This window comes from Chiloscyllium plagiosum, unplaced genomic scaffold (assembly GCF_037043375.1).
Source record: "Chiloscyllium plagiosum isolate Xiang-an unplaced genomic scaffold, Cpla_swu_hap1 HiC_scaffold_9, whole genome shotgun sequence".
Lineage (NCBI taxonomy): Eukaryota > Metazoa > Chordata > Chondrichthyes > Orectolobiformes > Hemiscylliidae > Chiloscyllium > Chiloscyllium plagiosum.
In genome coordinates, this window is record NW_028270147.1 from 95,238,782 (window position 1) to 95,254,685 (window position 15,904).

Consider the following 15,904-nt stretch of genomic DNA (forward strand, 5'->3'; position numbering starts at 1 on the left):
TGAGCGGGTGAGGGGGTGGTGGTGAGGGGGGAGAGGAGGGGGGGGAGAGGAGGGGGGGAGAGGAGGGGGGGAGAGGAGGGGGGGAGAGGAGGGGGGGAGAGGAGGGGGGGAGGGAGGGGGGGAGGGGAGGGGAGGGGGGAGGGGAGGGGGTGAGAAGGGGGACAGGAGGGGTGAGAGGGGGAGGGGAGGCGGTGAGGGGGGTGGAGGGTCAGGGGGAAGGGGAGGGGGTGAATGGGGAAGGGGGTGAGAGAGGGAGGGGAGGGGTGAGGGGAGGGGGTGAGGGGAGGGGGTGAGGGGGAGGCGGTAAGGGGGGAGGCGGTAAGGGGGGAGGCGGTGAGGGGGGAGGCGGTGAGGGGGAGGCGGTGAGGGGGGAGGCGGTGAGGGGGGAGGGGGGAGGGGGGAGGGGGGGAGGGGGTGAGGGGGGAGGGGGTGAGGGGGGAGGGGGTGAGGGGGAGGGGTGAGCGGGGGGGGTGAGCGGGGGGGGGGTGAGCGGGAGGGGGTGAGCGGGGGGGGGTGAGCGGGGGGGGTGTGAGCGGGGGGGGGTGAGCGGGGGGGGGGTGAGCGGGGGGGGGTGAGCGGGGGGGGTGAGCGGGGGGGGTGAGCGGGGGGGGTGAGGGGGGGGTGAGGGGGGGTGAGGAGGGGGAGAGGGGGGGGAGAGGGGGGGAGAGGGGGGAGCGGGGGGAGCGGGGGGGGGAGCGGGGGGGGGAGCGGGGGGTGAGGGGGGTGGAAGGGGAGGTGAGGGGGTGGGAGAGGGGGGGGAGAGGGGGGGGAGAGGGGGGGAGAGGGGGGAGGGGGAGGGGGGGAGGGGAGGGGGAGGGGGAGGGGAGGGGAGGGGGAGGGGGAGGGGGAGGGGGGTGAGGGGGGAGGGGGAGGGGAGGGGGGGAGGGGAGGGGGAGGGGAGGGGGAGGGGAGGGGGAGGGGGAGGGGAGGGGGAGGGGGGGAGGGGAGGGGAGGGGAGGGGGAGGGGGAGGGGAGGGGAGGGGAGGGGGAGGGGGAGGGGGTGAGGAGGAGGAGAGGGGGGGGAGAGGAGGGGTTTGGGGGGGCGGAGGCGCAGGGCGTGGTCCCTGTCGGACCGGGGCTCGCGCTGCGGGTCCTGATTGGTCGGTTTGCCGAGGGGCGGTCACGTGGCCGGTCGGGTCGGGGTTCGCGCGGACATGGCGGCGGCGGCGGCGGTGTGTGTCCGAACGATCGGCCTGTTCCAGGGAGCGGGGCGCCAGGTGAATGTGTGAGGGTAATGATGGGGTGGTCACGGGGAGGGACCCGGTATAGCTCCCCTCGGATAAGGGGCTGAGATCCACTCACGGCCTCCCTGGAGACAGCGCGGGTGTGGGACTCTCGACTGTATTCTGGGGAGGGCCTGGCCAGTGCCTTGTGTAGTTTCTGCAAAACCTACCGACTCCACAGAACAACACAGCACAGAACAGGCCCTGCGGCCCGCGGTGTTGGTGCCGAACATTTGTCCCAGCTTAAACACCCATCCGTGTACCTATCCAATTGCCGCTTAAGGTCACCAATGATTTTCTGCCACTCCCACAGGCAGCGCATTCCATGCCCCCACCACTCTCTGGGTAAAGAACCTACCCCTGACCTCCCCCCTATACCTTCCACCCTTCACCTTAAATTTATGTCCCCTTGTAACACTCTGTTGTACCCGGGGAAAATGTTTCTGACTGTCTACTCTATCTATTCCTCTGATCATCTTATAAACCTCTATCAAGTCACCCCTCATCCTTCACCGTTCCAATGAGAAAAGGCCGAGCACTCTCAACTTATCCTCGTACAACCTATTCTCCATTCCAGGCAACATCCTGATAAATCTCCTCTGCACCCTCTCCAAAGCTTCCACATCTTTCCTAAAATGAGGCGACCAGAACTGCACACAGTACTCCAACTGTGGCTTTACCAAGGTCCTGTACAGCTGCAACATCACTTCACGACTCTTGAATTCAATTCCTCTGCTAATGAACGCTAATACACCATAGGCCTTCTTACAAGCTCTATCCACCTGAGTGGAGAAAGTGAGGACTGCAGATGCTGGAGATCAGAGCTGAAAATGTGTTGCTGGAAAAGCACAGCATGTCAGGGAGCAAGAGAATCGATGTTTCGGGCATAAGCCCCTTCTTCCGGAATGAGGAAAGTTGGTCCAGCAGGCTAAGATAAAAGGTAGGGAGGAGGGACTTGGGGAGGGGCGTTGAAATGTGATAGGTGGAAGGAGGTCAAGGTGAGGGTGATAGGCTGGAGTGGGGTTGTGGGCGGAGAGGTCAGGAAGAAGATTGCAGGTTAGGAAGGCGGTGCTGAGTTCGAGGGATTTGACTGAGACAAGGTGGGGGGAGGGGAAATGTGGAAACTGGAGAAATCTGAGTTCATCCTGTGGTTGGAGGGTTCCGAGGCAGAAGATGAGGCACTCTTCCTCCAACCATCGTGTTGCTATGGTCTGGCGATGGAGGAGTCCAAGGACCTGCATGTCCTTGGTGGAGTGGGAGGGGGAGTTAAAGTGTTGAGCCACGGGGTGGTTGGGTTGGTTGGTCCGGGTGTCCCAGAGGTGTTCTCTGAAACGTTCTGCAAGTAGGCGGCCTGTCTCCCAATATAGAGGAGGCCAAATCGGGTGCAGCGGATGCAATAAATGATGTGTGTGGAGGTGCGGGTGAATTTCTGACAGATATGGAAGGATCCCTTGGGGCCTTGGAGGGAAGTGAGGGGGGAGGTGTGGTCGCAAGTTTTGCATTTCTTGCGGTTGCAGGGGAAGGTGCCGGGAGTGGAGGTTGGGTTGGTGGGGGGTGTGGACTTGACAAGGGAGTCACGGAGGGAGTGGTCTTTTCGGAACGCTGATAGGGGAGGGGAGGGAAATATATCCTTGGTGGTGTGGTCCGTTTGGAGTTGGCGGAAATGACGGCGGATGATACGCTGTATATGGAGGTTGGTGGGGTGGTAGGTGAGGACCAGTGGGGTTCTGTCCTGGTGGCAGTTGGAGGGGCGGGGCTCAAGGGCGGAGGAGTGGGAAGTGAAGGAGATGCAGTGGAGGGCATCGTCGATCACATCTGGGGGGAAATTGCGGTCTTTGAAGAAGGAGGCCATCTGGGTTGTACGGTATTGGAACTGGTCCTCCTGGGAGCAGATGCGGCAGAGACGAAGGAATTGGGAATATGGGATGGCGTTTTTACAGGGGGCAGGATGGGAGGAGGTGTAGTCCAGGTAGCTGTGGGAGTCGGTCGTTTATAGTAAATGTCCGTTTTGATTCGGTCGCCCGAGATAGAAATGGAAAGGTCTAGGAAGGGGAAGGAGGAGTCTGAGACGGTCCAGGTGAATTTGAGGTCGGGGTGGAAGGTGTTGGTAAAGTGGATGAACTGTTAATCTCCTCGTGGGAGCACGAGGCAGCGCCGATACAGTCATCGATGTAGCGGAGGAAAAGGTGGGGGGTGGTGCCAGTATAGCTGCGAAAGATGAACTGTTCCACATATCCTACGAAGAGGCAGGCATAGCTGGGGCCCATGCGGGTGCCCATGGCTGTTCCTTTGGTTTGGAGGAAGTGGGAGGATTGGAAAGAGAAGTTGTTCAGGGTGAGGATCAGTTCAGTCAGTCGAAGGAGGGTGTCAGTGGAAGGGTACTGGTTGGTACGGCAGGAAAGGACGAAGGGGAGGGCTTTGAGTCCTTCGTGATGGGGGATGGAGGAGTACAGGGACTGGATGTCCATGGTGAAGATAAGGCGTTGGGGACCGGGGAAGCGAAAATCATGGAGGAGGTGGAGGGCGTGGGTGATGTCCCGAACGTAGGTGGGGAGTTCTTGGACTAAGGGGGACAGGACCGTGTCGAGGTATGCAGAGATGGGTTCGGTGGGGCAGGAGCAGGCTGAGACAATGGGTTGGCCGGGGCAGTCAGGTTTGTGGATTTTGGGCAGGAGGTAGAAACGGGCGGTGCGGGGTTGTGGGACTATGAGGTTGGAGGTGGTGGATGGGAGATCCGCTGAGGTGATGAGGTTATGGATGGTTTGGGAGATGATGGTTTGGTGGTGGGGGGTGGGGTCATGGTCAAGAGGGCAGTAGGGGGAGGTGTCCACGAGCTGACGTTTAGCCTCAGCGGTGTAAAGGTCGGTGCGCCAAACTACTACCGCGCCTCCCTTGTCTGCCGGTTTGATAGTGAGGTTGGGGTTAGAACGGAGGGAGTGGAGGGCTGCACGTTCCGAGGGTGAGAGGTTGGAGTGGGTGAGAGGGGTGGAGAGGTTGAGGTGGTTAATGTCGCGGCGGCAGTTGGCTATTAAGAGATCGAGGGTGGGTAAGAGGCCAGCACGGGGTGTCCAGGTGGATGGGGTGTGTTGGAGGCGGGAGAAGGGGTCGTCAGAGGGTGGGTGAGAATCCTTGTGCGGAGGCGAAGGCGGCGTTTCAGAGAACACCTCTGGGACACCTGGACCAACCAACCCAACCACCCCGTGGCTCAACACTTCAACTCCCCCTCCCACTCCACCAAGGACATGCAGGTCCTTGGACTCCTCCATTGCCAGACCATAGCAACACGACGGTTGGAGGAAGAGCGCCTCATCTTCCGCCTGGGAACCCTCCAACCACAAGGGATGAACTCAGATTTCTCCAGTTTCCTCATTTCCCCTCCCCCCACCTTGTCTCAGTCAAATCCCTCGAACTCAGGACCGCCTTCCTAACCTGCAATCTTCTTCCTGACCTCTCCGCCCCCACCCCCACTCCGACCTAACACCCTCACCTTGACCTCCTTCCACCTATCGCATTTCCAACGCCCCTCCCCCAAGTCCCTCCTCCCGACCTTTTATCTTAGCCTGCTAAACACACTTTCCTCATTCCGGAAGAAGGGCTTATGCCCGAAACATCGATTCTCCTGCTCCTTGGATGCTGCCTGACTTGCTGCGCTTTTCCAGCAATACATTTTCAGCTATCCACCTGAGTGGCAACTTTCAAAGATCCCTCTGCTCCTCCACCTTACTATCCAACTGGCCAAACTTCCCACTATCCCATGCCTCCTGACTTTCCGCATAAGCCTACCATGGGAAACCTTATCAAATGCCTTACTAAAATCCATGTACACTACATCCACTGCTCTACCCTCATCCACATGCTTGGTCACCTCCTCAAAGAATTCAATAAGACTTGTAAGGCAAGACCTACCCCTCACAAATCCGTGCTGGCTGTCCCTAATCAAGCAGTGTCTTTCCAGATACTCATAAATCCTATCCCTCCATACCCTTTCCATTACCTTGCCTACCACTGAAGTAAGACTAACTGGCCTGTAAAACCTGGGGTTATCCCTATTCCCTTATTTGAACAGGGGCACAACATTCGCCACTCTCCAGTCCCCTGGTACTACCTCCATTGACAGTGAAGACGAAAAGATCATTGCCAACGGCTCTGCAATTTCCTCTCTTGCTTCCCACATAATCCTAGGATATATCCCGTCAGGCCCGGGGGACTTGTCTATCCTCAAAATGCCCAACACATCTTCCTTCCTAACAAGTATCTCCTCTAGCTTACCAGTCCGTTTCATACTCTCCTCATCAACAATACGGTCCCTCTCATTTGTAAATACTGAAGAAAAGTACTCATTCAAGACCTCTCCTATCTCTTCCGACTCAATATACAGTCTCCCACTACTGTCTTTGATCGGACCTACCCTCGTTCTCGTCATTCTCATGTTTCTCACATGCGCATAAAAGGCCTTGGGGTTATCCTTGATCCTACCCGCCAAAGATTTTTCATGCCCTCTCTTAGCTCTCCTAATCCCTTTCTTCAGCTCCCTCCTGGCTATCCTGTATCCCTCCAACGCTCTGTCTGAACCTTGTTTCCTCAACCTTATGTAAGCCTCCTTCTTCCTCCTTACAAGAACATAGAACAATACAGCACAGAACAGGCCCTTCGGCCCATGATGTTGTGCGAACATTTGTCCTAGCTTAAGCACCCATCCATGTACCTATCCAATTGCTGCTTAAAGGTCACCAATGATTCTGACTCTGCCACTCCCACAGGCAGCGCATTCCATGCCCCCACCACTCTCTGGGTAAAGAACCTACCCCTGACCTCCCCCCTATACCTTCCACCCTTCACCTTAAATTTATGTCCCCTTGTAACACTCTGTTGTACCCGGGGAAAAAGTTTCTGACTGTCTACTCTATCTATTCCTCTGATCATCTTATAAACCTCTATCAAGTCTCCCCTCATCCTTCGTCGTTCCAGTGAGAAAAGGCCTAGCACTCTCAACCTATCCTCGTACAACCTATTCACCATTCCAGGCAACATCCTGGTAAATCTTCTCTGCACCCTCTCCAAAGCTTCCAAATCTTTCCTAAAGTGAGGCGACCAGAACTGCACACAGTACTCCAAATGTGGCCTTACCAAGGTCCTGTACAGCTGCAACATCACCTCACGACTCTTGAATTCAATCCCTCTGCTAATGAACGCTAATACACCATAGGCCTTCTTACAAGCTCTATCCGCCTGAGTGGCAACTTTCAAAGATCTATGAACATAGACCCCAAGATCCCTCTGCTCCTCCACCTGACTAAGAACCCTACCGTTAACCCTGTATTCTGCATTCTTATTTGTCCTTCCAAAATGGACAACCTCACACTTGACAGGGTTGAACTCCATCTGCCACTCCTCAGCCCAGCTCTGCATCATATCTAAGTCCCTTTGCAGCCGACAACAGCCCTCCTCACTATCCACAACTCCACCTATCTTCGTTTCATCTGCAACTTTACTGACCCACCCTTCGACTCCCTCTTCCAAGTCATTAATAAAAATTACAAACAGCAGAGGACCCAGAACTGATCCCTGCGGAACTCCACTTGTAACTGGACTCCAGGCTGAATATTTACCATCTACCACCACTCTCTGACTTCGACCGGTTAGCCAGTTTTCTATCCAACTGGCCAAATGTCCCTCTATCCCATGCCTCCTGACTTTCCGCATGAGCCTACCATGGGGAACCTTATCAAATGCCTTACTAAAATCCATGTACACTACATCCACTGCTCTACCCTCATCCACATGCTTGGTCACTTCCTCAAAGAATTCAATAAGACTTGTAAGGCAAGACCTAACCCTCACAAATCCGTGCTGGCTGTCCCTAATCAAGCAGTGTCTTTCCAGATACTCATAAATCCTATCCCTCAGTACCCTTTCCATTACTTTGCCTACCACCAAAGTAAGACTAATTGGCCTGTAATTCCTGGGGTTATCCCTATTCCCTTTTTTGAACAGGGGCACAACATTCGCCATTCTCCAGTCGCCTGGTACCACCCCCGTTGACAGTGAAGACGAAAAGATCATTGCCAACGGCTCTGCAATTTCCTCTCTTGCTTCCCACATAATCCTAGGATATATCCCGTCAGGCCCGGGGGACTTGTCTATCCTCAAGTTTTTCAAAATGCCCAACACATCTTCCTTCCTAACAAGTATCTCTTCTAGCTTACCAGTCCGTTTCACACTCTCCTCTTCAACAATACGGTCCCTCTCATTTGTAAATACTGAAGAAAAGACATTCAACCTCCCTCGTCAACCAAGGTTCCCTCACACGACCATCTCTTTCCTGCCTGACAGGTACATACATATCAAGGACACGTCGTATCTGTTCCTTGAAAAAGTTCCACATTTCCACGACATCCTTCCCTGACAGCCTATGCTCCGAATTTATGCTCCTCAGATCCTGTCATGCAGCATCGTATTTACCCTTCCCCCAATTGTAAAACCTACCCTGTTGCACGGACCTATCTCTCTCCATAACCAAGGTGAAAGTCACAGAATTGTGGTCACCATCACCAAAATGCTCACCCACTAACAAGCCCATCACTTGTCCCGGTTCGTTACCAAATCCAATATGGCCTCCCCTCTGGTCGGACAACCTACATACTGGGTTAGAAAAGCTTCCTGGACACACTGCACAAACACCGCTCCGTCCAATCTACTTGATCTAAAGTAGATTCCAATCTATATTTGGGAAGTTGAAATCGCCCATGACTACTACCCTGTGGCTTCTGCATCTTTCCAAAATCTGTTTCCTAATCTGTTTCTCCACATCTCTGCTGCTATTGGGGGGCCTATAGTAAACACCCAACAAGGTGACTGCTCCTTTCCTATTTCTGACTTCAGCCCATACTACCTCCAAAGGCAGATCCCCCTCGAACTGCCTTTCTGCAGCCGTTATACCATTTCTTATTAGCAACGCCACCCCCCCTCCTTTTTTACCAACCCCCCCTAATCTTACTGAAACATCTGTAACCAAGAACCTCCAACAACCATTCCTGTCCCTCTTCTACCCACGTTTCCGTGATGGCCACAACATCGTAGTCCCAAGTACCGATCCACGCCTTAGGTTCACCCACCTTATTTCTGATACTCCTTGCGTTGAAGTATACACACTTGAGCCCATCTCTGTGTCCGCAAGTATTCCCTGTCAGTGCTACCTTCTCCACAGCCTCCCTACACTCTTGGACATCCTGAAAAACAGCTAGCCTACTTGCTGGACTACAAGTCCGGATCCCATCCCCCTGCCAAATTAGTTTAAACCCCCCGAAGAGTGCTAGCAAACCTACGTCCCAGGATATTGGTGCCCTTCTGGTTCAGGTGCAACCCGTCCTGCTTGAACAGGTCCTACCTTCCCCAGAAGGCAGTCCAATTGTCCAAATATCTGAAGCCCTCCCTCCTACACCATCCTTACAGCCACATGTTCAACTGCACTCTCTCCCTATTCCTTGCCTCACTGTCACGTGGCACCGGCAACAACCCAGAGATGACGACTCTGTCTGTCATAGCTTTTAGCTTCCAGCCTAACTCCCTGAGCTCCTGAATGACCTCCCCACCCCTCTTCCCACCTATGTTTTTGGTGCCAACGTGCACCACGACTTCTGGCTGCACACCCTCCCCCTTAAGGATTCTGAAGACACGGTCCGAGACGTCTCAGACCCTGGCCCCCGGGAGGCAACAAACCATCCGTGAGTCTCGCCCATGTCCACAGAATCGCCTGTCCGTCCCTCTAACTAGAGAGTCCCCTATAACTAGCGCTCTCCTTCTCTCCCCCTTTCCCTTCTGGGCCTCAGAGCCGGACCTCGTGCCAGAGACCCGGTCACTGCAGCTTACCCCTGCTAGGCCGTCCCCCCCAACAGTATCCAAAGCGGTATATTTAATGTTGAGGGGAACGACCACAGGGGATCCCTGCACTGCCTGCTTCCTCCCCTTCCCACCTCTAATTGTTACCCAGCCACCTCTGTTCTCTGGCGTAACTATGTCCCTGTTGCTTCCATCTATCACCCTCTCAGCCTCTCGAATAATCCTCAGTTCATCCAACTCCAGCTCCAGTTCCCTAATGCGGTCGGTGAGGAGCTGGGGCTGGCTGCACTTCCTGCAGGTGAAGTTGGCAGGAGCATCGGTGGTCACCCCTACCTCAAACATCCTGCAGGAGGAACATTCCACTGCCTGCGCTGCCATAACTCTACACTTAGTCTCCAAAACAAGAACACTAAGTAGCTTACCTGTTCAGCCGACTGAGTCCTTTTTTTTTAAGTTAGAGGAGGAGGGAGGGCGGGAGACACTACACGTGTAGTGTCTCGGGTTCCTTCTCCACTCAAACCTCTTACTTTCCCAGAAGCCTCTGTTGACGACTTCCGGGTTCCTGCTCCTAGTTGGAAAAAAAACACAGACTGCGAAAAGAAAAACGTTAATTTAAACTGGTCTCCGCTTACCTTCCGGCTCCCCTCTCTGTGCGCCCGCTGTAGCGGTGTAGCTCTTACACAGCATTCCCTTTGAAATAAAGCCCCTTCCCCTCCCCTCCCCTCCCCTAATTCCATTTGCCCGTCCTCTTTATTATCTGCTGACCTCGGATCTTAGCTTTCTTTTTGTTAGCGCTCTTCCCTAAGCAGGGTCCACTGTCGTCGTGGGCAACATCTCCTTCCCCAACATGGATTGCATTATTGGATACTCGATGTCACTTTGTTGCCAGTGTGCAACTGTGCTGTGGCTGGCTGGCTGCCTGCCACGCTTCCTAGAGTTTTTAAAGGCACTTTCAGGCCTTGTGATTGTGCAAGGCACAACTTTGTGAACCGTAGGCATGTAAAATTACTGTTTCCGTCTTCAGCTACCTCCCTAATATTTGGTGTCACTGTTTACACCATCCTCTCCAACAGAGGGCTGTTTCTCACTCCTTGCTTTTCCCCCTTTATCACTGCATGCTCCTCAAGTCCACTGCTTTACCTTCTCCACCTTGTCACACGTTTGGGACTCTTCTTCACTTGTACTTGAAGTTCATCTTGTTCTCCTTTTTAATTCTGGTTTCTTTGCTCACTCTGTATCCACCCTCTGTATCTAAACTCCATTTCCCTAGTGCAAAATGGATGGAAGTTTAATATATATATAGCTACATTTTTATCAAATATGAAGAAAATAAGCAACAATTTTTAATGTCCCAGTTTTGTTGAACTGTCAATAGTGGAACTAAATGTTGCAAGGTTTGATGCCTGATCTAGGTTCGTTTATTGTACCTTGTTATTGGCCTTTTTTTAAAGTATGACTCTTGGTGTGTGAATGCAGTATTTTAGAATCACGGTGTGCAGAGGAAGGTGGTTTGGCCATTATCTCTTTAAACAAACTAGTCGATTAGTCTCACTCCCTGTCCTCTTTCTCCACAGCCGTGCAAGTTCTTCCTTCAAAGTATATATCTGATTTGGAGAATGCTTGCATGTGAAAATGTGAAGCAGATGAGACTATGCTACTCTTTTGATAGTGTGAAATTAATTTGAAGAATTTGATCAAAATTTGGGATTAACATTATTCCACAGCATAAAACCTTTCCTCATTTGCTACATATTAGTCTTACTCTGGTGATGGAGAGTGCGAGCAACTTAACTGAAATAAAAACTGGTGCTTGTAGCAGGTTCTTGGATGTCTATAGTGGAGTAAAGGTGCTTTATTTACACCTTTCAAACTTAAGACTTAAGAAGGACAAGGGCAACAGGTAAAAGGTAATACCTCCGCCTACAGGTTCCTCCAGGTCAAACTTCGAAATATATCACCCTGCTTCCAGTGTTGCAACATCAAAACCCAAAAAAAACTTTCTCTAACAGCATTGTAGGTGCATCAGCACCCCATGGACTATAGTAGCTCAAGAAGGTGGTTCACCACCACCCCAAGTTGTTAGGGGCATGCAATAAATGCTGGCCAGTGATACCCACATCACATTATACAGTGGTGTTGTGCTGGCTAAAAACAACTTGATTTGGGAGTTTGCTGAGCACTGGCTTTCCTCACTTCACCATGTGCTATGAAGACTGAGGCATTCTGTGCATTTGAGGAGATGGTACATATGCAGGAGTTCTCAGTGTTACTCAATTATGCTTTCTGTTCTTCCAGAATATGTAATGCTTGTAAGATGTATATTTATTTTACATGCTTGCATTTTGCCTCTTGCAGCTGTTGACGTGGATACCAGGAGGGAATGTGGGGCAAGTTCGTAATTACTATGTCGACTGGCGAATGCTGCGAGATGTGAAAAGGAGGAAAATGGCCTTTGAGTACGCAGATGAAAGACGGCGACTTAATGCGATACGGAAAAACACTATCTTGCCGAAGGAACTGCAGGTGTGGACAGCTGCAGCAGGCTGAATTCAGTATTGAGATCGTGTTCTGCTTTGCGGACTAAGCCCCCCCCCCCCCCACTTCAGAACTGGGAGTTTAGACTGTGCTTTGATTTTGGGTGGTGAATGCAATAATGCCAATCATACAATTGAGGAAATTAATGTGACAGTGCTTTAGATAATATAGAGTCATGTCATGTGCTTTGCAGTGGGCGTATAAAGCTTTTCCATCTTGTGTACTGAAATTCAAGGTTTTGTTGACCACCTGAGATTTTATTGGTATCCTGAGAAGGCAACAGTGCACCTTCTCCTTAAGCCACTGCTCTCCTTGCACTGATGCAGCTTCTACAACAGTGTTTGGTAGTGAGTTCCAGGATTCTGACTCACTTACAATGAATGAATATGAATTTATCGTCTAACAGACTCACAGGTCTATACTTTCCAGGCTGCTTCTTACAGCCTTTCTTAAACAATAGCACAATATTACCAGTCCTCTGGTACTTTGTCCATGTTTATAGATTATACAACTATTTCTGCAAGGGGCCCCATAATGTCCTGGGATACACTTGATCAGGTCTTCAAGATCTATCAACCTTTATGTTTTCTAAGACCTCTAGCACTTCCTCTTCCGTTTTCAAAAGATTAATATTTATTTTCCTGAGTTCTCTATCCTCCATTTCTTAACAGTTAAAAACTTATGTAAAATATTCATTTAATATCTCACCCATCTCCTGAGGTGCAGTGCAAAGATGATCTTTAAGGGGTCCTACTCTCTCTCAAGTTGCTCTCTTGCTCCTAATGTACTTGTAGAATCCAGGATGGGTGTGATTTGCAGATACCCAAGATCCCATTGCCCCCTCTGTTATAGTTGACAGGGTTGGGGGTTGCTAGTGAAAGAAGCATTGTTGTTCGAGTGGACATAACTTGTCTACTTGCAGTCTCAAAGTTCTTTCCAAATTTGGATTATTACTGCTTATTAGGGGATCGTGCTGATTAGGGGAACAAGCAAGTTTGAGCCAGTGTAGTAAGAGCATCACAGATTGTTAATACAGATGGGTGTAATTGTCAGTTCTTTGTTTTACTGCATCTTTCAATCATCGATTGTAAACATGTGCACAAAACCATCACAATGTTCGAATTACTGAGATAGCCACAAAGCGTTGGAAAGGCATGTTCTGATCATCTTAGCAATTGGTGCTGCGGAGCATCAAAGGTTACCTGCCTTCCGTACAGCACCTTCCACCAGCTTCTGTGATCAGATGAGTTCATTATAGGTGGGAGACACTGGCTGACATCTTGAAATGGCGAGGTTGGGAGGTGTTGGTGGAATCTATGTTCTCCTGTTTTGTTCACATGTGGCATGCAGGCAGTAACTGAATAAAGCCAGAAGAGGTCAGTATTCACCAAATTAAGATTGAATACAGTTTTAAACTATTCACCCAAAGCTACAGCAACGTTTTGAGCGAATGTACAGATACAAATGATTGAAGGATAATTTGCAGTCTGCTGTACAATATTCAGCATTAAAATATTCAAAACAATGAAAGAACCTCAACAGGAAAGACATCGGGAACAGGAAAGACCTCAATTTTATTGTCTGCAGGAGCTGGCAATACAGAATCAGGCCAGTGTTTCGGAGCTGGTGACAGTGCTTCAGGCCAGTCTGCAGAAGATGATGCATATGTGGGTTGGTGTGAAGGGCCTGTTTATAAAAACTGCTTTCCCCAATTCAGGTAAAGAACCCATCTGTAATTTTTCCAGTTGTATGTAAAATACCAACACCACAAACGTAGTCCTGAATTCTTCTGTTTGATGGGTTGGGTCAAGAACAAGGTGGCGTAACATCACAAGTACAGGCTGGTCACTGAGGATTAATGTCTGGATGCACCTCCTTCATAGGTTCAAACCCTAATTGTTGAAACTTTATTGCTGGAACAGCACAGCAGGTCAGGCAGCATCCAGGGAACAGGAGATTCGACGTTTCGGGCACAGGCCCTTCTTCAGGAATGAAACAATGGGAACACGGGAATGAAATTTCTGGAAGCAAGACGTGATTCCCGTGCTCAGTAAGAAGTAGCAATGTAAAGGGGAACATAGGTTTTTATACTGTTTAAAATGGCATCCAGAATCCTTGGTTTTCTAAGTAATGGCACATTAAAGCAAGGAGGTAATGGTAACCTTGCATAAAACATTGTTCAGGTTCAGTTTAAGTATTCTGCCTAATTCTGTGCCTAAGGAGGGCGATAAGACCAGAATTAGAGGAGCACAGAGAATTGAGGTTGAGGAAGGTATGGAGAAATGGGGAATAAAGCCATGGCGGGGGTGAAGTTTTATTTGAATGCAAACCTTGCAGGCTGACTATAGCCCTGTGAACTGGTCATGTTTGAAATCACAGTCAAAGTACTGTGCTCTTTCCTCACCACAGTATTGTTTTCATGCAGGAGATTGCTGACCAGGAGATCGCTAGCCTACCAAGAGACAGTTGCCCAGTTCGGATCCGCAATCGCTGTGTCCTCACCTCTCGGCCGCGGGGCGTCAAGCGTAGATGGCGCCTCAGCCGGATCGTGTTCCGCCATCTCGCTGACCACAACCAGATGTCTGGTATCCAGCGTGCCATGTGGTAGCACCGCTGCTTTCTTTTTTTTGACACTTTCAGCATGAGTGATCCCAGTTGTGGGAACAGGGTAAACAGCCTTGGACAACAAATATCACATCGCAGAGGTTCCCTTCTTGAAATGGGTGTTCTGTTTGTGGATGGGTTATACATTACTACCATGTTACTGTAGCAGCTACATGTCAGAAGTCCTTCATTGGCAGTGGAATGCTTTGAGCCATTCTGAAGTGGTGAAAGGGACTGAATAAATACAAGTCAGTCCTGTTGGGATGAGGGAGGAACTTGCCCCTCTGCTATTCTGCCTACTCCCCCTTCTCATTGACACTGTCACCAGGGTGAGACTCCATGATCCTACCAACTTTACCCAAGTGGTTACTCTGTGATAGCTTGGCCAGTGAGCTGTGCAAAGCTTCATAGAGTGCTATTGCATTTATGACCCCACCCTGACACTTCACTTGAGCTGTAAGTGACCACTTGTAATTAAGTTTAAATTGAGAAGTGTAAGAAGTATCCTGCCACCTAGGATTTCTGACATTTTCTCATTTATCCACAGTATTTTGCCTTTCTACTTGTAATTGAATGTTTGCTGTGTGTTTCTTTCAAGTTTTACTATTCCCTATTTCCATATAAAGCATCAGCCGGGGTCTGCTTGCAAGAATTGTACATTTATCCAAACTTGTGATGAGGGGCTGTAACAAATTCAAATGACTGAAGGATTATTTGCAGTCTGCTGTATAACATACAACATCAAAATCTTCAAAACAGTGACTTGAGGGGGGCATCATTTTAAGCTATTTGATGGGTTTGGAAGAGGCAAGCAGTATGTTTTTTTAAACTATAACATTATATGCACTTGGTACAATAGAGCAAACTTTGTTTTAACCAGCACCTTATCAATCAGCAGTCTTAATGAACCGGCCAAAATGATGTACCTCATACCACAATGTCTGACTGTTTATGCTGTAATTAAAGTATAACAGTGATGTGTATACCATCTGTATTATGTTTGTTATTTACTGTGTTTTTACATTGATTTACATCTGTTGATGTTTTGACATAGATTTTCTGAGGGATGTTAATGTCTTAAAATTTCACTTGGTCAGAGTTTACAGTAGTTATGCATATCCTGAATATTTGATCAATTGGAACACTCTTGGTCCCATAGGTGCCAGTTAATGAAAGGTTTGCTGCATATACTCATGTAGTCCAAATGTTTGTAAAGGATATTTTGTTTATATTTCTATCTTACAAAATGTCTTTGTGATTCTCCTTTAACAGCGTCCCTTGAATATCCTAGAGAGTGCTCTGCACTTGACCATTTTCTGGGCTAGGAGAAAGTGAGGACTGCAGATGCTAGAGATCAGAGTCGAGAGTGGGGTGCTCGAAAAGCACAGCAGGTCAGACAGCACCTGAGGAGCAGGAGAATCAACGTTTTTCTGGAATGGCAGGACCCATTTTTCACATTTGAGCAGCAGATATTTACTTATTGCTATTTCTCCAAAGTTTAATTTTCTGTAAGGCTGAGTTTCCTATGGATATCACCTCTAGGTGACACATTACTCAGGCAGCTGCTTCCAGTCACTTGAGTAATGGTGGGGCAGCAGGATGTAAAATAAAGTAGCCCGTGTGACCAAATCAAAAGAGTTGATTTTCTTTTAGAAGCCTTCATTTCTCTCCCATTCCCCTGCACTCTCCCAATCTTCCCATCA

At 50.0% G+C, this 15,904-nt stretch overlaps 1 protein-coding gene across 1 annotated transcript; it reads left to right on the forward strand.

The window, feature by feature from the left end:
• Positions 1-1,132: 1,132 nt before the first annotated feature.
• Positions 1,133-15,184, forward strand: mrps14 (mitochondrial ribosomal protein S14). The gene is made up of 3 exons (XM_087990926.1): positions 1,133-1,217; positions 11,418-11,585; positions 14,023-15,184. Exons 1-3 carry the CDS (start codon positions 1,155-1,157, stop codon positions 14,203-14,205), a joined length of 414 nt encoding a protein of 137 aa, XP_087847052.1. The 5' UTR covers positions 1,133-1,154; the 3' UTR covers positions 14,206-15,184.
• The last annotated feature ends 720 nt before the right edge of the window (positions 15,185-15,904 follow it).